The 26,345-nt window shown below is 38.4% G+C and overlaps 1 protein-coding gene across 6 annotated transcripts in view; it reads left to right on the forward strand.

Annotated features, from left to right (window-relative positions):
- The window catches only part of CDKAL1 (CDK5 regulatory subunit associated protein 1 like 1), a 538,667-nt gene that overhangs the window by 73,817 nt on the left and 438,505 nt on the right, over positions 1-26,345 (forward strand). For all 6 annotated transcript variants that reach the window (XM_010980113.3, XM_010980118.3, XM_010980114.3 and 3 more), the window contains one exon: positions 15,953-16,037. In XM_010980113.3, the coding sequence (XP_010978415.3) occupies positions 15,953-16,037 (85 nt within the window). The remainder of the gene's footprint in view (positions 1-15,952; positions 16,038-26,345) is intronic.

A 26,345-nucleotide genomic window follows, 5' to 3' on the forward strand; every position in this document is an offset into this window, starting at 1 on the left:
TTTTGCTCCCACTTTTTAAGTCCATTGTTCTGTCACCATTACTCAGTCAGGCAAACACTCCTCTTTTGAAGTCCTGCCCACCCATTCTACCTCTGTGACACGCTTCCACCAGCCTGATGAGTTTTGTGGCTGGTGTACAACAGTCCTTCCCACCCAGTGCCTACTGTCTGTCATCTTGGGTGATACCAGCATCACTGACCTTACACAAGTTCTTTTCACACACGTGCAGTTGTTGGTGGCACAGTTGTGCTTGCCAAGGTCCCTGGATAGATATCTTACGGTAACATGTCTCATGGTGAAGTGACACTCTTCCTCTGACCTGCTTTTCCCTAGAGCTCCCACTTAGATTACTGGTGTCATGCTTTGCACTAGGCTTCTGGGTAGAAAGCTCCAGTCTTCCCTCTGTCGTTTCCCATATCTGATCACTTACTAAGGTGTTTTGTTTTTTGCAGAAACCTCTTTCCTACTTGAGCCTTTGTTTTCTTATAATTAACAGCCTACCTCTGGCCCTTATTACCTAATCTCTGAACTATTGCAATAGCTTTCTTCAAGGCTAATGTTAGAACCTTGGCTTGCCAGGTCCCAGCCTGGGCCTCTGTTGAATAATTGGGTGAAGAAGACCCTTAAGGCCAAAGCCAGCTCTCTGAGGAGCCAGCCTTTCCAGATGAGCCAGTCAGATGATACAGAACCTCCAGATGGAAGGGATCAGGCTTGGGGAAGAAGCTCTGCCCTGTCAGGCCCAGAGTCGTGTCGGAAAGCCTCTGGAGTCCAGGAAGACCTGATCTTCAGACCACGGGTGCCATTACCTAAATATAGCTACTGTTAACATTTTGGATATTTCCTTCTAATCTATTTTTTATACATAGTCTTTTTCTCTTTTACTTCTGTAATTATATGTATAAATTGCATAATGTCTTTTAAATGAAAAATGCATTTTTCCATGATACTTTTGTAAGTGCAGTTTTTTTTTTTATCGGTACACAGTGTTTCATAGAATGAAAGGTTGAAAGGTTGCTGCTGTCTTTGCTCCTCTTAGAACAAGAAGATCCCCTGAATAAATACCAGATTGTGTCTGAGAGCTCGACCCCAGCTTCTGCTGAAAGTAGTATTTCTCTAGGGTTGACTTCTGAGTGCTGACAGGAACTAGTCTGTTTGCCTCCAAGTTTGGTCTTTTTTTTTTTTTTTTTTTTTTAATTTTTCAAGTTTGGTCTTGATGTGTGCTCATTAATATGCCTTCTGCTGCCCTGATCCTTGCTTATTTGTTCATTCATGCATTTCCTCTCCCCTCTCCCCCCAGTTTTCCTCTTTCCACCCTCTTCCCTCTCTCCCTTCCCTCTCTCTCTCCCTTCTTTCCTTTCTTCCTTCCTTCCATCCATCCATCCATCCACAGTAACAGCATATTCTCTTCTAAACCCTGAGCTTGGCTCTGGGGATTTAAAAATGAATAGTCCATTGAGGGACTCATCCCAAGAGGGAGACACATTTATGAATCTTTTCCAGGATGTGCCACAAGCCCATCTGTGTGCACACGGGAAGCAGTGCCTTAACTCTTTCTGAGGCGCGTACGCAAGGCTTCCTAGGGGTGGCGACGTGCAACCGAGCTGGGGAGGGTGAGGAGGAGTTTGCTAGGGCAGATGGTGGGGGAGATACTTAGGCAGAGGTTACAGAAATGAGATCAGTGGTGACGCTGTGGCTCAAGCTTGTCTGTAGTTTCTTTGTTGTTACTGCTGTTTTGTTTTTTAAACAGTTTTATTGAGATAGTAATTTTCATATACCATTTGAAGTATTAATTAATTCTCAAACCATGCACCATTTAAAGTGTAAACTGAATACCCTTTAGTGTATTCAGAGTTGTGCCTTCATCACTACAGTCATTGCCCCGGATAGAAACCCCACATCCTTTAGCTGTCACCCCTCAGTCCTCCCAGCTTTTCCAGCCGTTGGCAATCACCAGTCTGCTTTCTGTCTCTTCTGACATTTCATTTAATTGGAATCATATAACGTGTTCCCTTGTGACTGACTTCTCTCACTTAGCATGTTTTCAGGGTCCATCCATGTTACAGCCTGTATCAGCACATCATTTCTTTTTATTGCCTAATAATACTCCATTTTATAGTCACACCACATTTTATTTCTGCCTTTAGCACCTGCTGGATATGTGGGTTTTCCCCACTGTTTGGCTATTAACAGTAATGCTGCTGTGGACATCAGTGTACAAGTTGTTGTGTGGACATAGATATTATGCACCCAGGAAATAAATTTCTGGATCTCCGCTGCATGTTAACTCTATGCTGAACAATTTGAGGAACTGCCAAACTGTTTTCAAATGAGCTATACTAGTTTACATTCTGATCAGCAGTACGTGATGGTTCCAGTTTCTCCACATCCTAGCCAACACTTTTTTATTATTTTATTTTATTTGTTTAATCATAGCCATCCCAATGGATGTGAAGCAGTGTCTCACTGTGGTGTGATGTGCATTTTCTTTTTTTTTTTTTTTAACATTTTTTATTGATTTATAATCATTTTACAATGTTGTGTCAATAATGTGCATTTTCTTGATGGCTGTTGATGTTGAGCATCTTTTCATGTGATTATGAGTTATTTGTGTGTCTTTGGAGAAATGTCTCGTCAGTTCTCGTGCCCATTTTTAATCAGATTATTTGTCTTTTTATTATTGAATTGTAATTGTTTTTATATAGTCACTAGTGTTTTGAAGCAAATTTAAGACTAGAATACATTATTTTTGACTTGAACTGGAAAATGACTCAATTAAAATTTTCAATCAAATTTAAATCTGAAAAGTAGATTTGGAGTTGGGGGATGTCAATATTAATTTTAAAAGGTGGTAACATTAATACATTCCACAAATCAAATTCTAGTTAAAATAATGTTACTCGTCTTATTAAGCTAATTCTCCCTGTTTATGTGCAGGTCTGTCAGATAATTAAATACTCATTTCTCTCCCCAGGAAGTCCCCGGCTACTGTGACAAATGAGTAAGGTTTTCTGTAGTTCTTCTTTCCCAAATAATCCTTTAGGACAATAGTTTTCCATCTCTTTGTCTCTTATTCTTTGTCTCAAGTTGGTAAAACATATTTGTAATTTTAGAAAGTTTGATAACTATTATTTGGGGATATTATTTATGAATAACTGTCAGTCAGTTGAACAACAATTATTGGATGCCTACTTAGGTCTACAGTTGGCTCATTTTATTTCTCTCCTGGGGCTGTATTTTAAATATCAGACATTCGTATGGCATGAGCATTGACAACTCAGAATGGACGCTGACTTTAAAGTACTTCACTCACATTCACTTTCATTACTTCAGTAGATCTTTGATGTTGTTCTTCTTTGTACTTTGAAGTCTAGTGAACCTGTGACTAGTCCATAGCTTTATTTTTGATCTGAATCTTTCCTCTCTTGGCAGTGTCCTATGGGTATTTTTCTTTTGATTACCATATGGGTAATTGTTTTGACCCAGGAAGTTTGCTGGGTCAAAAATCCAGAGGTAGCTCTTGTATTAGAGGTAATATTCAGCAGATAATCTAAACTTCCTTTCAAGGAGGTACTTCTATACTCTAGAGTTGGTCATGGAAATGTACCATTCCATGCAGATGAATTGAGTTATCGATTTGTGCTAAACAATTGAGGATTGTATATAGTCTGAATGGAAACCAGATGTTTTGCAAATTTGCTAGTGAGTGGTTTCTCTAGGTTGTTATGATTTGTTCCTTGGCTAAAGAGAACTCTTCAGTATAGCCCTTTTAAAATACTTGAATCAGGAAGGAAATTTTCTGTGGAATATATGAATTTAAAGATGCAATTGGTCTAGTCAGCTGCTCTGAAAAGCCATCTTTTCATTCTCCCTGAGACTGGCTCCCTGCTCACTGCAGCCGCATGGTTTGTATGTCTCCTCTGCAGACATGGGCTCGGGCAGCTTTATTGCCAGTCTCCAAACTGGGGCTTTCTTTTCAGTCTGCTGCATTGAATCACTGGTGTGTCCCACTGTGTCAGACACAGCTGTGGACACCAGTTCTGAGATCACCACCAAGGACATAAAGGAGAAGAAGGAAGTTGTGGAGGAGATGGAGAGAGGAAGGGGTGGACCTCCTAATGGAGAAATAATGAGGAAAATGGGGAGCAGCAGGCTGCCAGTGAGGTAGAAGTTGGGGAGGAAGTGGAGGAGGAGGAAAAGGATAAAGATAAAGAAGAAGACGAGCAGGCTGAGGCAGCTCTGGGCAGATGAGCAGCCGAAGATGGCAGGGACAACCATGTTGACACCAAGATGCAGAAGACTGATGAGGATAACTAGAAAGCAAAAAAGAACAAGGTAAACTTACAAAAAGGAAAAGAAGATAAAAAAGATGCCCTGATCCATTCACTCCTCACTTCCCATCTCGGACTCTCAACGTAGTTAACCTTGGAGTAGAGAGGCCCCCCTGGCTGCCCCCTGTGGGTGGCACCACCCACCACCCAACCAAAACCACAGAGTGAATTTGCAACAGGAGAAGAAAAGAAAAAAAAAAAAAAACCCGAAAGCTTTCAAGGCCCTGCTTCTTTTCTTAAAAGTGCTTTAAAAAGAAAAATTTATTTGAATTTTTAGCTTGCATTTTATATTTTTGAACGTACTGTTAGGGGTCAGACATTTTTAATGATCTTGGATGACCAGACCAGCCTTTGGATTGTTCTCTGTCCTACTTCCGACTTTACTTGTGGTGTGACCATGTTCATTATAATCTCAAAGTGGGGAAAAAAACCTCAGGAGAAAAACACAAGAAGAACAAAAACAATCTTATTCCCAATATGCCAGTAACTTTTTTTGTTTATATACTTAGCTGCACTATATGAGTTTTATGAGGTGGCTAAAAAAGCCAAAGTGAAAGGTTTATTTTTTTCCCCTTTTTTTGTCTATGAAGTTGCTGTTTGTTTATTTGGCTTGTTTGAATGTGTGAAACAAATGTCCAACAATACACTGGAATTTTATTTTGCTAAGTTGTTCTAAAAAAATTGTATTGTTTTTACAACTATTTTTTGATTTATAGTAAATTCTTAATAATGACTTATTCTCTCCTTTACCAAAATATAGTTGCAAATAGCTGCCAATAGTATATGTCTTATCAGCTGGTTTTCAGTTATCCACATATGTAGATTATCCGTGATAGTCCAGTTAAAACGACTCCTACTTTCCTTTGGTTAAATGATAGTTTTCATAGTTGCCTTCATGGCAGCCATCAGGAGGCAGGAGACTGTGTAATGATCTCGGTGGGGGGCCGTGGAGAGAAGTGGCAGACATACATTTGTTTGAAGGTGGACTCTTGAGAGTTTTTGGATTTGCTGTGGGAGATGGTGAGGTACAAGGAATGATTAATGATGACTTCCAGGTTTCTGGTTTCAGCATTGGAGTAAATATATCATTTATAGTGATGGGGAGGTCTGCAAGAGGTAAGGTTGAGTCTCAGAGTCAGTTCCCTCTCTTCCTCTGTACTGCGTGAAACTGCATTCCACAGCCTCCTTGCCTTTTGGCTTTGGTGGGTAGACGTGGCCAATAGGAGGCACTGATGGAAGCCTGGAAGGAGGACTTAGTGAGAAGGTAGAGAGGTTTCCTCCCTCTCTTCTCTCCGGGCCGTGTCCCAGGAAGTGGCACTTTCATTCCTGTGGCTTCAGTCCTGTCAGACAGCTCTGCCCCTTGTTGCAGTCCTGGTCTCCAGGGCGCAGCTCCTGCTGTCGCTCTTACCCTGGCCCAGTGATCGCAGCTTCGGGGCTCTCATAATCCCACCTCCTCCAGTGGGTCTCTCGGCCCTCAGGCTGGTAGAGCTTTCCTGCTGTTAATCAATTCCTGGCTGCTTCACCATCCCCCTTCTGTGTCTTGACTTTTCTGTTGCTCATGTAACCACACTTCTGTATTAATTTTTATCTTAACACCAAGAGTGGTTTCTGTTTTTTCTTAACTGGAACCTGATGAGTACAAGGGTGAACATTTGAGAGTTCAGTTGTAGAAATGGTTGGTGTCAAGGTTAATAGTTCTTCGGTATGTTGCAGTGGAGATGTTACTGGATGAATTGGGTAGTGAGCTCAGGTGGGTGTTGGAACTGGTAGTGTAAACTTGGGAGTCAACTGTCAGTGTCCTGGTGGTGTTTAAAACCATGAGAGAATTGGTTGGAATCATCTGGTGACCAAGGAGAAGGGAACCAAAATTGAGGTCCTAAGGAACTCTAATTCGTGGAGGGCAGACAGTGATGGATAAAGTAGAGAGGCCAGGGAGGTAGGAGGAAAACAGACTGATGCTAGCAACACCATAAAGAAAGGAATGTTTGATTACATCATGCTGGTTCATCAATTCCCTTGATGAAAGCGGTTTCAGGAAAATGGTGAGTGGCTAAAGGTCTTCATCAGAATGAAACAGTGGAAGAGTGAATGGGAGGTGACAGAGTACAGCTGGCACAGAGGGACTGTTTGTTTCGAGATGTTTGAGTATGAGAGGGAGCAAAGAAATGGCAAGATTGTAGGATTAAGACAAGCTATATTTTTTACAATTGCTTTTTTGCTTTGAAAATATTTGATTTTTGAATCGGTTCAAAAATAAATAAGTTATACAGGGAAAAATCTTCCTCTTTTCTCCCATCAGTCCTGTTCCACTGCTTCCTCCCAGTCCCAGCCTTTGCTGTTCATTGCTGGCACACACACCCCCAATTTTTTTTAAAGCAAATACAAGCAAATGTGAATATGTCTTCTAGAGTTCCAATGGTAGCATAGTGTATGTACTTTTTAGTGTCTTACTCTTTTCTCTGAACAGTATGTCCTGGAGATCTTTTTATATTAGGACTTAGAGGTTATTCTTTTTTTTTTTCTTTTGTAGGTAGCTCTAAACAAGTCTCAATTCTGAATATACTAAAATGTCTTTAGCCAGTCACCTTTTGCTGTTACAAAAAATGCTGCCATGAATGCCTTTGCACCTGTACAAGTATGTTTATCATAGGCTAAATTCTTAGAACTTCTCTGTCACAGGATGTGTACTTGCCGTTTCAGAAGATACTGTCAAATTGCCTCCATCCGTGGTGGTCTAGTTTGTATTCCCATCAGCAATGCATGAGAGTGCCTGTTTCCTCAGTTACACCAGCTCAGTGTGTTATCAAACTTTTGGGTTTTTGACAGTATAGGAAGTGAAGAAAAATGGCACAGGGTTTTTTTTTTTTTTTTTAAGTGCAGTTGTACTTTTCATTTATTAAGAACGGGGTTAAACATCTTTTTGTGTGTTCAAGAGCTGTATGTGCTTCTTTTTTTAGAAACTCTCAGTTCATATTCTTTGTCCCCCCCCTTTTTTTTTCCAACTAGATTTTGGTCTTCTCAACTTTTGAGTTTTACTCTTCAGGCCTGAGAGCCTAAAAGTTCAGTGTGGCAGGAACACAACATCCAGAAGGGCTTTGGATAGAGGGGTGGTGAATCATGAAATGCCCTGTAAAGTCTCTTTGGTGTGTATATTGCTTCTGAGTTTATAAACTTATTTTACATGTAGAAATAGGTAATCTTTCAGGGATTTTTTTAGACGCAGTTCCTTCTGAAGTAGTTAATGGAGGATCAACAGAACAGTTTAATTTGGAAAGAGGATGAGAGGATATTGGCAATATTCTGTTCTACATAGTAAGTGAAAGATGTCTGTCTAATGCTCTGATTTTGATCATGACCAGGTCTATGTAGCTATGTAATTAATTTTCATTAGTTATTGTTAGAGTTTTGCCAGCTACGATTTCTCACTTAGAAGAAAAAAAATGTTCTTTTCCCTTGTTACAGTAAACAGTTCAAGCTGACCCTGGGTTTCCTCATCTTACTTCTGTGAAGTGCTCAGTAGGACTGTTGTAAAAGAGCAAACCGGTTACGCAGGCAGCCTCCAAGGCTAAGTGCTCCCCCAGCGGCTCCTGTGCTGACCTCACTCAGAAACATGCCCAGCGCCACCAGCACCAGGCAGTGGAGGGTTGCTTCTCTGTGGGCTTCAGACTGGGAGTGTGCGTGCTCTGTGCCGGTCTCTCTCTCTCTCATTTCTCCTCCTCTTCTTTCCTGCTCCCTCTTTTCCTCCCTGTTTTCTCCCCAGCCTCCCACTGCTCCAACCCTAGCTGGTTAAAGGAGAGTACTTTTCCGTGGGTCACTTTCATTGCTTTTATAAAACAGATTTTGAAAACACGGTGTCTCCACACCATGCATTTGCACAGTCCCTATAAAGAACAGTATGTGAAATGTGGAAGGAAGAAATCAACCCCGGGACCAGAATTTTTATTTTGTCTTATTGGTTTTAAGATGGTATTTTCAGTGTGCTCCACAAAGGTGCTTTAAAGTGTTCTTATTAAAGCATACTCTTTTCTCTGAGTTTTTAGTAGAAATCCCAACAATTTGTATTACACAAATAAACTCCCTGGGTTATGATTAAGCGTGATGGACATTTAAACATTTGGACTTGACTTGTCTTCCAGAGTTCTGTGGTGAAGAAATTCCCCCAAAATGCTGTTGGGTCCAAAACAATCAGACTTTCCCCCCACCTTTGTTATATTCTTAGTGAATTCTTATTTGTATCACTGGCTTAACTGCCCTACTTAAATCTACGAATTGAAGTAATTCCAGGCTTTTCTTACTGTTGTGGGCCGTTCCTTTAGTTGACTTGCAAATGGAATGGTTGTGTAAGAGAAATGTTTTACTCTGAGCAGTGCTGATGTGAAGCACGCTCCTCTCTTCTGTAATGCTACCATTATGCAGAAAGCTGCAGGCTGAAGGGAAGATGGGTGGCTTTGACAGTAGCCTGTGCTTGGGAGTGATGATTCTGCACTCAGGATTAATTCTTTCTTTACTTGCGTGTCTCTCACCGATTACAGAAGGCCAAGAGCTGACATATTCAAGATCTTGGAGATTTTGGAAATAGGCAGACAGCTCCTTTTGAAGCCTGGCTATTTGTCTTCTTAGAAATAGTACCATGAGGCAACCTCAAGGCCATGCAATACTACTTTATTTTGTTTTCAGATATTGTCTGCATTATTTTTGATGAGAGGCAAAGAGCCACTAATGAGGCATTCTAATTTCCTTAAATTTACAGTCTCTGGAGTCAGTTTGTCTGGATTTCTAATCCTGACCCACCCTATTACTGTGTGATTTTAGGCAAGTTACTTTTCCTGTCTAAGCCTTAGATTCCCCTCTGTAAAACTGAAGTAAAAGTTGAACCTGCCTCCGATTGGGAGGATTAAATGGGAGGGGGTTGTGGAGAAAGAACATGCGTGCTTGGCTTATTGCTGCATAATGTGTACTCAGTGATGTTAGCTATTGCCATTATTGCTAGTCAGATTTTTATTACTTTAGATTTAAAAGTAATTCATCTTGTGTACAGAAAGAACTAGTTGGGAAAGTAAATGTGTTTCGATTAAAACAAATAATTTGTTTCTCTGTCCTCACATGCAACGTGGGTAGTGTGTCAGTGACCATCATTTTCTTGGTTCAGTGAGTATGAAAGCTTTCAGCAGTGGGGAGGAAAGTCCCAGAAAATGTGTATCAGGTTGCTGTTTTCATGATGGATCACAGCAGGAAAGTAGTTTATATTCTTCCCTTAAAATGAAAGAATACTATTAATTTTGAGCTCTATGGAAAAAGAAACTTAAAAAAAATTTTTAAAGACTTTATTAGTTTTTTAGTTTAGCTAAATGCTTTTAGATTTCAAATAATGCACATGGATCTAAATTAAATATTAATGTGTCCCTTCTCAGGATTAAACTTAATAAAATTATAAAAATTAGTGTCCATGCAAGTTTAATAAAAGAAAAAGAATATACAAGTTGCATATTAAGGCTGTATTGAAGGACAGCTGACCTTCCTCTTACTTCCAAGGGCAAACACCTCAGTTACATATGTATGCTTTGAGGATTTTTTTTTTTTTTTAACTTAGAACAGAATTCCCCCTTTTCTCTTTTTCTTTTTGAAAACACAAATGAAATACAAGGTCTACTCTTCAACTTGCTTTCACCTGATGATATAATAAAGATTACTATGAATTAGCACTTACAGATTTATCTTGCTTTTTCAACAGCTAATGGTACTTTAGCTGCAGTCTCATGATTTATTTAACCTGTCTCCTTATAATGGATGTGTAGACTTTTCAGGTTTTTTGCTTTGTCAGTAAATCTTCCATGTGAATTTTAAAATGTGTGTGTATTTATGTATGTATATATATATATATATTTATATATACACACACACGTATATGTATATGTGTGTTTGTATGTAAATATGTGTTTGTGGTGCAGGTATGTGTAGGAGAAATTCTGATGCACATTTAAATTTTTAATAGCTGTTCCAGTGTTGCAGTGACAGTTTCATCAGTGTAGACTCCATCAGCAGAGTAGAGCTTGCCAAATTCCCCATAGTATCATACTTTTTAATATTTTCCAATTTGATATGAGAACAAAGGATCTTAACTCATTTTGCATTAAAAAATCAATGAGATCAATGTATATCAGGATAAAGTCCTAATAGAGCAAAGATCTAAATGTAAAGCCATATGTGTATTAAAATAAAACATGAGTGAATTTCTTCGTAATTTGGGAGTAGAGGAAACTTTCTAATTAAGACTTAAAATCCAGAAGCAATGAGAAAAGGATGATAAATTTGATATCCTGGAAATAAAGTATGAAGAAACTATAAAAATGTAAAATGACAAACTGGGAGAAAATATTGTAACTTCTGTTACAGACAAAAGATTAACATCCTGTGTGTGTGTGTGTGTGTGTGTGTGTGTGTTTATTTGCGTATATTAGTGAATTACAGCTTAAGATGAAAATGACTCTTGTAGCCCCATAGAAAAATGGGCAAAAGATATAAACAGACAGAAAATAGGAGGAAAAACAATATAATCCTGCAACATGAAAATATGCTCAACTCCTTCATAATAAGAGAAATGCACATTAAAAGTGCACTGGCATCCAGTTTCTCACCACGTTGGCAGAAGTACAAAGGTTTGATAGCACGCTCTGTGGGCAGTGCTGTGGGTAAGTGGGCAATCTCTTGCATCGCTCATGGGTTTGCAAATTGGTGCACCGCTTATGGAGGGAAATTTGACAGTAAGTCAGGAAATTACATATGAATTTATCCTTTGACCCAACTGTCCTGCTTTTTTGGACTTGGTTCCAAAGGTAATCTGGGAAAAATACAACAAGATATATGTGCAGTGCTATTCATTACAGCACTGTGTGTAATAACGAAAGACTGTAAATAATCACATCCTGATCTTCCGTCTGCCAAGCCTGGAGTGGGTAGCTTTCACACCAGTCCTGATATCCCAGCTCTGGCATTAGCTGTATTTGGCTTATGTGCAGCTGATTTTCAGCTGCGTTTCAGGGGTTGACAGTGCTGTAGGACAAGCTGCACAGTGGGTAGAACTCTATTTTGGGTCCTCTCCAGGTCTGTGTCTCCAGTATTGGTGCCTTCTTACTGCCTTTTCCTTCCTTGGTCCATTCTTGGCCATCTGCCTAGTCCTGTCCCATAAGTGCTCTTCTCTAGGACTGCTTCCCCCTCCCAGGCACTGGGGAACCTGACATGAATGCTTTGATTCAGGCAAGACCATAAGGCTTTAACCTGCTCTTACCACATACTTAATCCAGTAACCAGATTGTCTACTATTGGTAGGATATTTGAACATTTATTTTATTTTAGGTGATGAGGTTCAGAAAGGCAGGTCTCCTGGTGTTTCCTGATTGTTCTGGATGGTGCCACTCTAAGGTAGACATGCCAAAAACTAGCTTATTTCTTCTGTTTCAGATGCATTTCACCTCCACCCTGCCTCCTATATTAATATTTGAACTTGGGATGCATCTTAAAACTTGATGAGTATAGTGTTCCACCTCTCTTGAAGAAGCTTTTACAAAGTTGATGGTGTTTCTTATAGTTGATGGCATCTGAAAATCCGGGAAATGTGTTCCTAAGGGGGCAAAACATGAGGGATAAACATTCCTTACTGGCGAATAGCCATATACGATTCTCCTCCTCACTTCCTTCTTGTGGTGAGTTTTTCTGTGTTACTTAAAAATCCTAAAAAAGGGCCTTTGCTGAGTGATTGTGGGCTGGCACAGAACAAATAATTAAAACTGAGAAAGGAAAATGAAAAAAAATGTGGAGGATCGTCTTGCTTTTTTTGGCAACAATACTAATATTTATACAGATACCTTTCTTGAATTCTTAGCAGTTAACACAATTGATTACTCCTTTTTCAAATACTTCCTTCTCTGGATTTCTATGACACCAGGTTCCCTAGTTTTTATCCTCTTATCCTATGGCCTATTCCTTTTCAATATCCTTTTCCCACCTCAACTCCTCCATCAGACCTTTAAATGACTCAATGTCCTCCCCGCCCCCAACATTATCTTCTTAAATTAGTGCGTCCATTCCTGTAAGTTCAGATTTTTTTTTTTTTTAAGGGTTTTGATTTTTCCCAGTTGTATCTCCAGCCTGGAAGACTCCCATGAGCTTTGATTTCATCATATACAAACAGCTGATCAGTATTTCTAGTTGAATATTTAATAGGGCTCTCAAACATAACATGGCCAGAACAAAACTATTGATTCTCGGTTCCCCAAATCTCTCTTTCCAAACTGTCCTCATCTCAGTAAATGGTGCTGCAAACAACCGATGCTCAGGCCAGAATCCCTTCCATGTGCTTAGGAATCCTACTTGATTTCTTCTTGCATGATTCATATGTAATTTATCAGTGAGTTCTCTTGATTCTGCCTCCAAAATCTACATCTGTTCACTTCTCAGCCTCACCATTGCTGTAACCCCAGTCCCGGTTACCATGTCTTTCACTTATGCTTAGACCAGTGTGTCAGCTTCCAACTGGCTTTCTTGTCATTACTTTTTTCCTCACTTCTTTTACTCTTGGCCCATCTGTAGGCTCTTCCTCACAGTATTTCCAGAATGGTATTTCTGAGTAGAAATTAGTTCATGTTTGAAACCCAGTGGTGACTTCTCATTATTCTTAGAATAAATGTAAAGTTGTTAACTTAGCAGCATCATCCGGTCCCTGCCTCCCTCTGAGACCTTTCTCTCCCCGCTCTCCCTGTGTCCAGTCACACTGGTCTCTCTTCCTGGAACGCGACAAGCTCTGTCCTGTTTCATGGCCTTTGCACTTGCGGCATTTTCTCCTTGGAATGCTCTTTCTTCTGATCTTTGCATGGCAGATTCCTTCCCATTATTTAGATCTCAACTTAGATTTAAACTTCTAAGGGTGACCAACAACCCCACAATTACTCTTTGTTCATTACCCTCTTTAATCATCCTAATACCATTGACCGATACCTGAAATCATCTTGCTTGTTTCCCTGTTTTGTTTGTTTTCATCAGACTTCCTGTTTAAGGCTGTAAACTCCTTGAGGGTGGACACCCTTTTCACAGCCATATCCCTGGTACCTAGAACAGAGCCTGGCACATAGTAAATCCTCATTGTGTTTTGGTTGTTGACTGATTTATGCTTGTAAGTAGTCTTTGACAATATTAAATAAGATGTATTAACACAAAACTGAGTTGAGAAATAATTGGATAAGAAACTTCTGTGTTCATTGGAGAAAGGAAATTCTCTTTTGGGGGGTGGTTACTACAAAGTTAGGTAATTTTGTGGGCATTTTAGTGTATTCACAGGATTCCTGTGGGTTGCAGTGACTGGATCACCAAGCATAGTAGTCACTCTATTTTTAAAGTCAGTACATTTCAACACTGGCAAAATTCTAGACAAAGTAAAGTCATTTGCTTTATATGTTGCTGGAGTTCTTGAGTGGGCTTTTTTGTTAGAGGTGTGATAAGGGTTGTCTGATGGCTCTAAGGTGACCAAGGAGAAGAATGTGCTAGGATACAGAGTTGGCATCTGGCATGGATTGTCCTATATTTTGATTTTTGTTTGTTTGCTTGAAATAAATCTGCAGTTGCTATATTGTTTATCATTAGCTAACAGACATCCGTGTCTTTATTCTGTGCATAATACATTGCTCATAGTATTCCTTCTCTTTCAAATTTCAACATTCCTTCAGTAAATATTTAATGAGTGTCTGCCATGTGTGAGACACTGTAATAAGTGCTGGGGATGTAGCTGTGAATAAGACAAAGTCTCAGTCCTAAATATTTGTTAAAGAAATTGGTGACTACCTTGAAGCTTACTTCAGAGGATCAGTGTGGCCTTCAGAGCTTTAGGAAATTGGTAGAAGGCATCTAACAAACCATATGCATGTGTTCCCACACATTATCCCATCTTCTTCTTTTTTCTTCTACCTACTTGTGCATTGTTTAGTGTTCCATGGTCACTTGAATGTCTGTTCTGTACCCATCCCTGTGTTAGGACCTGGACATCCTGAGAGCAGCAGATAAAAATGTTGTCTTTAGTATCTCTTAAGTAGTAATAAAGACAGGCTGGAAAAATGAATTATCTTAATACAGAATTGTGAAGTGTGAGAACAGTCTATTACAGGATGCAGAGAAGAGGCATCTAACAGACATCTAGGTGAAGCTGAATGATGAATAGGAGTAGGCCAGGTGGATGGCAGAAGGGTAGGAATTGTCATTCTGTGAAGAAAATAAAGGTTTTTTAGGCAAATGAAGTAGTGCGAGCTTGAGAAATTCAGTTTGGTGTGTCTGGAGGAACAGATGACTGTAGGGAGAAGTGAAGACTGAAGTTGGGGAGATGGAGATCTGGATAGGTCTTGAATACCAACTGGAAATCACTAGTAGGAAAAATTACTATGATCAGATTGATATTAGGGGAGTATCTTTTAGGTGGCATCGTGGGGAATAATTTGGAGGGAACTAGAGGAAGTAGGTGAATACTCCAGCATTTCTGAGTTTGAGCAGGCAAGTGACGTCATCAGGTGTATGTTTCACAAAAGACGCTCTGGATGGGGAGGTCGACTACGGGTAGGGGTGGGGAGGATGAATGGAAGGAGTGAGACAAGTTAGGAGGGTCCAGTATTCAGCTGACACTCAGTAATGAGGCCCTTCCCTTGGCTTGTTAGCATTTCAAGAAGTTTTGGATCTTACCTCTTTATAAAAATTTTTTACTGTTTTTGTAATAAAATGCGGGAAGAAGTATTGCCAAGTTACTAGGAACTTTGCTGTGCTCGCCGTTGCGCTCACATAGTGCTCTCACCTAAAGCTCCTTCCCAGGGAGAGAAGGTGCACACAGACATCCCTGTGTCCTTAATTCTTCCTGTCTTTTGGCCTTAGCTTCTGTTCTTATTGAAAGACCCTTGAAAGTGCTGCAGTTTTCAGTTTGGGTTTTCCTTTCATTGGTGTAACCCTGTTTTAATGTTTAAGTCCTTTTAGGCGGCAGGGCGGTTTTGGAATAGCATCAGACATTACAGGCGTTTTCAGATTCATTTCGGTAAACAAGATGAGCTTACGTGATTGGTTGCCTTGCTGGTGAGTTTAGTATCTTATACAGCAATATCCAGTCAACTTAGAGAAATAAACGGCTCACTTTGATGTAAGTCAGTATTTTTTTCGTGGAAGACAGATTATGTTTTTAATAACTTCTCAAGCTGAAGAATGTTCAGTGTATGATAATACACGTGCCTGAAAAATAAGAACACACAGACCAAAAAGGAGTACTTAATTTCATGTTGAGATTCGGCCAATTTCACTTTAGTTTTTGGAAGTTATTAAATACTCACAGGATTGAAAATACAGGAAGAAAATGCTTATCCTCTTTATATTGTAAATGGGAAGATACTAGCACAGGTTGTATATTTTAATACTTATTTCTCATCACTGTTTCCATATTAGAGGAGTTACCTACTGCTTTGTAATTGCCTGTTTACCTGATTCTGTTCGCTAGCTCTCTCTGCTCTCCCCCTGTGGGCCCAGTGCCATCTGAGTAAGCACTTGGATATTTTTGACTGATGAAATGTGATACTTACTTTTCTTTTTCATATTTATGTTTTTAATAGAAAATGCATCAGACGCAGATTTATGGCTTCTGAACAGTTGTACTGTAAAAAATCCGGCTGAAGACCACTTTAGAAACTCAATTAAGTAAGTGGAAATTGACTTTTTTTTCTTTTATAAGTGACATAAGAATTACTTTTAGGAAATTAGCTTTTAAAAGATTCTTAATATTACAAATATTCAGTATGTTATCAAAGAAAGTCAGTTGGACTTTTAGCATCATAATGTTTTGAATTTATCTAATAAAGAATGAAACTTTAATGTAGATTTTTCTAATAGGTATTTGAGTATGTGTGAAGTTAGCTAATAGGTAATTTGAATATCTGTTAAGTATTAACAACATACTCTTCCCAGGGAATCCAGTCCATACATTCTGGAACAATCTGAAACAGTCCTTTCCTCTTTTCTCCTCTCTGCCCCTCAGCACTGTTCTGGATGCTAATGATGTCTGGCCATCAAGGGAATTACAGTTTATCAGGGGAAATGGGCATATAATCCTTGGCTCTTGCTTTGTTGTTCAAGTTAAAATGAAAGAATTATCCTTTCTCATATCTGCTCTGAATCTTACTCTATCCACCTTTTTAGAACCTTCATTCTATAAATTGTTGCCTCATCTGTTTATATTTTCAACCTCTCCAACTGCACTGATGTCTTTTTATTGGTATTTAAACACGCTCAGGTCTGATTAGCTCCGTGCACCCCTTTTAGCTATTGTCCTATTTTTCTTCTTGCCTTTCCCGAGAAACCTTTAAGATTATCCATTTCCTAACTTCACTCTCAAACTCACCCCCTACCACATTGATTTTTACTGTGAAATGTATCTTACATAAATGAGTTTATGAAACATGTACAGTTTAAGTAAGGGTAATAAACTTAACCCCCCACCCAGCGTAAGAAAGAAGGCATAGTCAAGACCTTGGAAACCGCTGTGTGTTCCTTTTTGTCATATCCCCAGAAGTAATCTTTATCCTGACTTTGGTGAGTCATTCCCTTCCTTTTATTAGTAAATTTGTCGTCTCTTAAATGTACCTCTAAACAATGTGTTGTTTAGTTTTGCCCTGTTTTAAACTGTGTTTGTTGGACTTACACTGTTTGTGTTCTGAGATTTGCTGCCTTTTCTCAGCATTTTGCTTTTAGATTTATCCACGTTGATGGATGTGAAATAACGCTGACCATTCATAGTATTTCCTTAAATGAATCTGTTAGTTTATCCACTTTATTATTGATAGAGTTTTGAGTTTTCCCAGTGTTTTGTTTTCCTGTGCAGTGCGTCTCTGAATATTTTGAACATGCTTTCTGGTGGACGTGTGTCAGAGTTGTTTTAGGATATGTACCTAGGAGTTGAATTATTGGGTCACAAGTGTGTACAGTTTCATACTTTGCTTGGTAATACTGAACTCTTTTCCCAAATGGATGTGCCAGGTGTTCACTCCCACCAGTAACAGATGAGTGTGGTTGTTCTCCATTCTTGCCAATACTTGATATGGTCAGACTTCTAACTTTTGCCAGTCTGGTGGTGGCGATGGTACTTCAGTATGGTTTTAGTCTGCATTTCCATGATGACTAATGATGTTGAGCATCTTTTTTATATGTTTATTGGCCATTTGGATTTTCCTTTTCTGTGACACAGCTTTTTGAATATTTTTTCATGTTGACTTGTCTTTTTATTATTTGTGGGAATACATTATTTATAGTCTACATACAAATTCTTACATGTTACACATGTTGCAAATACCAATTGTGGTTTATCTTTTGACTTTTTTTAATGGTTTCTTAAGATGAAGAGAAACTGGTTTAAAATTTATCCTTTGGATCTGTGCTCTTATTGTTCAAGAAGTCTTTCCTTAACCTGATGTTGTTAAGATATTTTCCAATATTTCTTCTAAAAGCTTCTTGGTTTTTACTTCTTACATTTAGTTTTATAATCCATCTGGAGTTGATTTTTTGTGTATGATGCCAGAAACGGGGTTTTATCTTATTTTTCCTGTAGGCACCAGATTTTTCCAGTATCATTTATTATTTTCTGTTTTAAAAAATATGTCCTTCTCCTTATATCTATGTATTACCTGCTCTGTCATGCACTGAGCGTCCAGAGATGGTTGGGTCTGTCCCTGGGCTCTCTGTTTGCTTCTGTTTCTTTTTCTGGTGCTTATTCCACGCAGTCACAATTAGTATAGATTTATATGAAGTCTAGATATTTGATAGTGCTCATGCCTTTTTGTTCTTCTTTAAGAGTGTCCTGGCTTTTCTTTGCCCTTCGCCCTTCCATATGAATTTAATGTAAGGTTTTAAGTTCAACAAGGAATACTGTTGAGATTTTGATTGTGATTACATTGAATCTGTTGATGCCTTTGAGGGGAAAATTGGTAGTTTTTACATTTTGATGTTTCCAATTTGTGAATAATATATTTGGGTCTTCTTTGACTTTCTAAGGATTTATAATTTATTCATGTAGCTCCTACAGCATCTTTTTGATTTTTTTCTCTAACGATGTATGGACAACCAAATTGTTCCAGTATCATTTATTTAAACTATCCTTTTTCCTTTTATCTGTACAGTATTTTTTATCCTTATACTATTGTAAATGGTAATTTTAAAAAAAAACTCACTTTCTAGTTATGTTTACTCCCTGGTTCTCGAGGATTAATTCTTGCAGCAGTGTGAAAGATGGTTGGGCTTAAGGAAGGGTATGATCAGGAGTCCATGTAGGACAGAGTTGGAGTAGCAGTCCAGATCGTGATGGCCTCGTTTCAAGTGGAAGTATTCAGAGTTGGAAGGAAAGAGTTGACTTGAGAAAGAATTCTTTATATTTTCAACATTATTGAACATGACTCCCAAAGTCTCTGACTAGAATGAAATAGGGAATTCCAGAAAGGGAGTTCAACTTGAGGGAGGACGTGTTTTAGTTTTGAACATGCTGTATTTGAAGTCACAGCTAAATATTGTAATAAAGCAATGGATGATATTTGATCTTTATCGAGTGTCTTCTGTGTGAATGTTAGAAGTGCTTTGGATCAATTGTATATTACCTAGCTTAATTCTTGCAGTCTGTCCATGAGTTGTAGATTCTTACTCTATTCCTGTCTTCCAGATGAAGCAACATCTGTTTTACAGATGAAATTCTCTAAGGCTGTTGAGATGCAGATTTTATATTTTTTCCATAGAAGCGATAGTTGAATATGATGGCATCTTCAACTCAGAAGTTATGGAAGGAGCAGAGAAGTTATCACCTGGATGATGATGGGGGCTCAGAAGAGGGTAGTGATGTGGGATGGAACAGCAGAGTTAGGGTTATGGTTAGGAGAAGGGAGAATTAAACCACGAGCAGAGCATGATGTCTGCCAGGTGCTGCTCATTGTCAAAGCACGCTTTTTATTTTATGAGAAGTCTGTCATGTTCCCCAGTTATCTACTTTTTTTCCCCCTATAAGAAAGGCATATAAAATATAAAGATATTTTAGTGTTACTGATACCTGCTGAGTAAAGAACCCAGAGAATTTAATTTCTGTGATTATCAGTTTTATAATGTAATTAATGGGTACACTTCTAGACTGTTTCTAAAAGCTGACTTAAAAACTGAAATGTAATTTGTGTCAATGGGTTTTCTTATGTATAAACTGCATTGTGAATGTGGTTCAGAGTAACGATACAGTGTGTGAATGATTCAGTGAGGTGATCACTTAAGATATGTTTGTCATTTGACACTGTAAAGCTGGTGGTTGGTGAGCACAGATTCCTTTAATGCACTGTTCTGCTTGATTGAAAGAAAATTTAAAAACAGTATTACAGGTATTTTTTTAAATGGCTTTGAAGGCTTTTGATAGTCATAACTAGTCCTTGTTAACATAACACCTAAACTAACATTTGGTTTGTTTCCAGAATAAACATAATCCTGTAGAAGGTGCAGTAACAGTTATCACTGAGAAAACATCAAATTCAGGTGACATTTATACATTTAAAGACTTTCAGTGACAGATTACCTACTCTTGTCCAGTGTTTTGCTTTATTTAGATGTTTCCCCCTTGTCATCACCATCTCCTAACAAAGCAAAACCGAGATGAATGTTCATAAACTTGATTACACCTGCAGTCACGCTACACGTTTGTCTTCTCTCAACCTCTAGCTCCATCCTTTCCCTTCAGCCTCCTCACTGGCATGCATCTTTTCCCGCATGACAGTGAGACAACATTTGAATTCAAGGAGAGCCTGATAGGGGGTTTCATCTCTCCTAGCTCAGTTACGCCTCTTCCCTTATGCTCAAATTCACAGATTTACGGCACAGGCTGGGAGCTATGTTTTTTTCTAACCCCCCCACCCCCTGCCAAATAATGGTCACTTCATGTTGCCACTCATTTCTGAGTGATTGTCATTGCTTCTCATCATCTGCTTTTGCTTCTCTTTCAATGTATTCTCGGTGTTTAGTAGTTGTTTGTCTATTATCAACTCATTTTATCTCTCTTGAGCCACCAGGCAGTGGACAGTCTTGTTTTAACAGGAGTAAAGAAAGATAACTCTGGGAGATTCAGTATCTTTCACTTGATAAATGCAGTCTCTCTTTGATTAAGATCACAGAATTGTGAATTTGTGACAAGACAGTCATGGGCTGATTTTTTTTCTCTCTTGGTGGTGGTGGTGGTGGTGGTGGTGGTGGAGAAAGGTATTACTTTTGCAGCTTCACAGTATAAACAGTATTGGGGGGCAGTATTATTTAACCGGCCACAGGTAATATTGGCTTAAAAATAGTTTAAAAATTTCATTTCATAAACTAGTGCTGGTAGTAAATCATTCTATCTTAACATAATTGCTTAACCTAGTCAAAGGAACATACCTTATATGAAAATGTACTTCTGTTCATCTGGAGGCTGGACTGCTCAGTACTTCATACTGACTTTCTACTGGTTGATCTAATTACTAACGTTTTTATAGTGTTTGCATTATTGATGCTCAGTTTGATAAAAGAGTAGGAGTTTTAAGTAGCAAAAACGGAGTTAAGAATCATTTTTTGGGGGGCTACCTTTTGAACTTTGAAATCTTTTTTTTTTTTACATAATATTTTTATTACTGAGGATTTTTTTTTTTTTTAGGAGGATGTCCTCTTTTTGTGTGGGGGCAGTTTGGGGGAGGTAATTAGGTTTATTTATTTATTTTTTTAATGGAGGTACTGGAGATTGAACCTAGGACCTCTTGCATGCTAAACATGCGCTCTACCACTGAGCTATACCCTCCCCCCCGAACTTTGAAATCTTAAATGCTATATTGCCTTTACTAATTTTGGAAAGATTGCTAATGAGCCCCATGTTTTGTGATGGCAGCCTGTGGTAGGCATATGCTTTCTTCTTGATATTTTGCCAGTTGCCCTGGCCTTGTTTTATCCACTATTACCATTTGATTTAGACAATATGGCCTTTAACTTGAGGGGTTCTTGAGTAAACGAAAAGAGATCAAAAGTTTCAAAAAAAATTTGCTCTTAATGAGAATATCAAACAAGAAAACTCCTTTGGTTAATGCTTCATAGAAATGTGGGATCTTTTCCATGCCACCTGAAGGAGGTCATTCAGAGGCTGGTGAAAATAAACACGTCTTGTGTGTTCTATATAAATGACAGAAAGAATAGCCAGCTTGCTTTGATCATGGACTGTCAACCTCTCCTTGACCTTGTGTGTTGTTAACCCAAATAGGCACTGTGGTTTAGCCATACTGATAGCAGATAGACAGGAGTCACTAGTTCTTTGAACTACCTTTGCTTGTAGAAATAAATGGTAATGTTGAAGGGATGGTTTAGATATCTGAGTGAAATTACTTGAAAAGAACAATGGGAGTGTAAGGAGAAGTGGACAAAGAAGAAAAGTGTGTGTTGAGACAGAGGATAATCTGATATCTTACGTCTGTAGGAGTGCTCTTTTTATAGCATTCTGTTGATTAGACATAAATTACTGAATGGCCACTCCTATTATGAAAATACTTTTTTGCTTCATGTGGATTTAACTTTAAGCTCTTCATCGTAAATTGAAGTTGGGGGAGGTACCAGAATATTATTTCAACTTGAATTTGGAAAATAAATTGCTTTCAAAAAAGCTGGCTTATTAAGAACAGAGAAATGCTTTCTCTTTGAGTTAGCAATTATCCAGTTTAAAGGGAAAAGAAAACTAGACTGGTTCTATTTTTAACTAGATTTATGAGTAATCAGGTTATCATTCTTTTTTTAATTAAAAAAATGGGCACTGGGTGATAAAAATAACAGTGAGTTTTAGTTTGGCCCTTGTGCAAGAAACAGGTTAGATAACACAACTTGTGTAACTAATTTTTAGTGCCATAGGCTGTGGATGTTTCTGTAAACATAGATATTTTAATTTTGGCTTTTTTAGTTGTATGAAAGGGCTTTAGTTTGGTGTCAGTTTTATGTTCTTCTTTACAATGTGAGTAGCAGATACAGTAACTCATCGTATGCTTTGACCAGTCACAGTCTTCATGGTTCCAGCTATTCTTTCCCACCAAAAAGTTTTCCTTTATATGGGAAGTTTGTCCAAATATTGTACTGTTTGACTTAACATGTATTGTCCATCAGGTTTTGTATAATGCAATGGTTTTTCTCTAAACAGTGCTATTCTTAGCATGAGTTTACATTTACTCCTACATTTTTTTCTACTTTTACTGTTCAGATACTATCTGTGTGCTTATTACTTCAAATTTATGTTTCTGATACTCCTCTCTCCTTCCAGAAACTAAGCTTGTACGTCTAATTGCTTCCTGGATTTAGATGCCCCGTTGACTGTTGACGTCATTGCTTCGGAACCTCTTCATTATCTCCCTCACCTTTACCCCAGCTGGGGTTCCTATTCGTATTGCCTGTCTTGTTTGGTTGCATAGTCACCTATCAGATAGTCTGAGAGTTTTCTTTGACTCCCTGTTTCCCTCCCTTATTTTCCCCATCCTTAAGAATTCATTCTCCTTCTAAAATATCTTTTCCTTCTTCCCTTTGACCTCTTCTTCCTCTTTGGTTTTGCCCAATGTTATTAGTATTTTATTGCTTCTTGGAACCTGCAGTGAACCACTGTGTTCTCATGTTTCATCAGATTGCCATGAACTAGGAACCTGTCTTTTAACTTTAATCCTTTCTATTTTAGTAATGGGCCTTACTATCTCTTGCTCTTCATATTACACTAGAAATTTAGCTTGTTCTCAGCTGCTTTTCTGTTCCAGGTCAAACTTTCCCCTCCATCACACCCTGTAATGGTCTCAGCTACAGGATAAGATAGAATTTCTTAGTGTAACAAGGTCTTTGAAAAAATCTGTTCCTTGCCTACCTCTCCAACTTCTCTTCTCACCATTCCTCCATAGAATTTTACTTCTCACCTAAATTATATTTTTCCAGGCTCATAATGTGTTTGCATGTTTTTCCCTCTTTTCTGGAATATGCTTTCCCTTTCCCCCAAATGGATGCATGTGTGCATGTGTATGCATGAGCACGTGCGCGTACACACACACACACACACACACACACACACACACGCGCGCGCACGCGCTCATGCATCTTAGGTAATCCTGCTTGGCAACCTAGTCATCTTTCGGAACTCATATCAAAGGTAATATCATCTGTAAGGTTATCTCCCGTCTAACTCCCACCCTTTACCTCCAGGTACACAGAGGTAAATCACTTCTTTATCCCATACAAACATCCATTGTTGCGTATCACATTTTATTATTTGTTTACATATTTGGTTCTCTCCTAGATTGTGAGTCCTCAGGTCAGGTAATTGACCTCAGGAAAATCCTTTTTTGTGGAGTCTAACTTTCTGACTCTACCATGTAATGATTTTCCTTTTCTCAGGAAACAGATACCGTTAATAGAGGAAGACTGTCAGCTGTTCTGAGAAGAGGCTCCCAGGGCCCCTGTGAATCCCATGTAGAGACAGGCTGTATATTTGAAAAAGGGGAAAAAACATTCTGATTTTCAAAGATTGTATTAGAGGGCTCTCTTTTTAATAAACCTTTTTTTTTTTTTAATGTTTTGTTTATAAACTAGGAAGAAACCTGCTCCTTGTTGTCCTAAATGAGACAGAAAACTTGGTTTGTGACTGATGGTCCACAAGTTGTTTCCAGGGGCAAGCAGTAACAGAAGTATCTCTTCTCCCTTTCTTGGAGTATTGCTCAGTCATCTGGCAGACGCTCAACTGTGAATGGCTGGACCCTGTTCTTCCTGCCAAACTTAGTGAGCTGGGCCTGCTTCCGGACTCGACCATTGGATTAATTGAAGCATCTCGTCTTGAGTCAGAGGGTAGGAAAGGTGTAGATAAAAACCAGGTAGTGTTTGACCTTGCTTTAGACACACAGTTATACTCAACATGTATTTGTATAATTAGGTTGAACTGATTCTTCCTTTTTTGGGAAGAGAGCTTAGTTAGCATTATTCTGCTACCAGGGTGTTAGCAAGTCATGGTTAATGTATAATTTTGTGTTAAGTATATTGTTAATTATATAACTATATTAATATCACAGCACTCATCTTACATCTGAGTATCAGATTGTCCAGTTTCAACGAATGGGCAAACAACATCAAAAACACAAAGTGGGGGAAAAATCAACATGGCTATCATAGGGTGTTGGAAAGGCTAACTTGCTGTAGTACAGGATCTTTGTGAGGGGAGTCCAACAGTAAGATCTCTGCGGACAGTGGTGTTCACTCACTTGTTTCCTGGGGGATCCTTGGTCTCTGGAACAGTGCCTGGGAAATAGTTGGCACTAAGCTGTTTTTGTTGAATTGAAAGCTAATTCGATGGAGACCAAATTTCTCTGGGTAAGTTGCTGTTTATGTGTTAGGTCTTCTTACCGTCTGCCATATGTGAATTTGTATCGTTCAAATCTTAAGTCATGGATCTGTTTAGTCTACTTTCCGTTGTCGCTAGGACTTTGTCTTGTTTTTCTCCCTGTCAGCTAGTCGGGGGTTAATAATGGTATTTGAGGAACATGCTTGCTGGAAACATAAATGAAGAGCTCTCTGTTGATTCCTAAAGTGAGGGGTGAGAGTTACATAATTCAGAGCAGATTTTGACCATTTCCTGCTACAGGCTTTCGTTGCTTGCTCCTTACCCGTGGAAAACATAGGGATGAGTGGGAGTGCAGGGAGATTACTATGTTACACATCCCAGTAAGAAATTTGATAGGGAATAAAGGAGAAATTATGTTTTAGGGTTGAATTCCTGGTTGACTTAAAAAAAAAAAAAGAAGAAATAGTAAGATTTACAGTTGAAAGATTAGTTACTTAATTTGCAAATCAGGAACAGAAAAAGCAGTTTAGATGTAGTAAGTCTTTTTAAAATGCAAAACTGAGTTTCATAGCTGTCTAACATCTTTTTGGAGAATGGGATTTTGCATATTTCATGATTACTGTTAAATCAACAGTTGCTTTGTTTTTGCCATTTTAAGCAAGAGAGTAAGTGAAAGAGGTCAGTGTATTATGTACTGGCAACAGCTGGCTGATAGCATTGAATACTTACGTAATTAAATATATGTGTTGGCTATTGTCCTAACAGCTCTGTAGGTGGAGGCCCCAGAAAGCATGCAGAAACTTGCTTTAGCAGGATTAAAGAAGAAATCAACATGATCTAAGCCTGTGCTTTCAGCCAAGAGTGATTTCCTATTGTTTTGGTTTGAAAGACATTCTACTTATTCTTGGTGTGTGTGTTTATACAACAGCAGACCAAAAAAAAAAAAAAAAAAAAAAAAAAAAGACACTTGTATTTTTTTTCTCCCCTTATGCTCTAAGTGTGAAAAACATAATCTTAATTTTTGGTCACTCAGTAGGGTTGTTTGTTAACTGACAATAAATGAAGTAAAGAAGTATGACCTTTAAACCCCCAGGACACGATACTAAAATATTAAACATTAACTGTTTCTGTTTCTTTCTTATGGTTAGAATTAGAATTAGGTGTCCTCTGGGCCATATTAAAATAGTGACTTTGATTTTACACTACATGAAGGCATGGTTGTCTGTGATCATGGGAAACTGGATAGGGGTGTCAGTGAAGGATAAAAAGAATCCAAGGTAAAGTGTAGCTCTGCCTTCATTTAGTAGTCTTATCTGTGGATGCAGATTCTACTCAAAGTACCCTATGGTTACCTCTCTTACTGCTTTTATACCTCAAGGGCTGAGGCCAGTCCTTAAGGCACCTTTTTTTTTTTCATTTTTCATTTTTATTATGTAGAATTGTTACAGTTTGACTGCATATATATAATATATTGCATGTAAACACATATACAGAATATACTGCACATATTTAAAAAAATTTATATATATGTACTATTCATTGCTTCTAAGAACGTTTAGAGCTTTAGCTTTTTAAACTTATATAGTTATCAAAAGAATAAAGCCAACCACAAAATAAGAATTAATTTAAAA

The sequence above is a fragment of the Camelus dromedarius genome, chromosome 19 (assembly GCF_036321535.1).
Source record: "Camelus dromedarius isolate mCamDro1 chromosome 19, mCamDro1.pat, whole genome shotgun sequence".
Taxonomy (NCBI): domain Eukaryota; kingdom Metazoa; phylum Chordata; class Mammalia; order Artiodactyla; family Camelidae; genus Camelus; species Camelus dromedarius.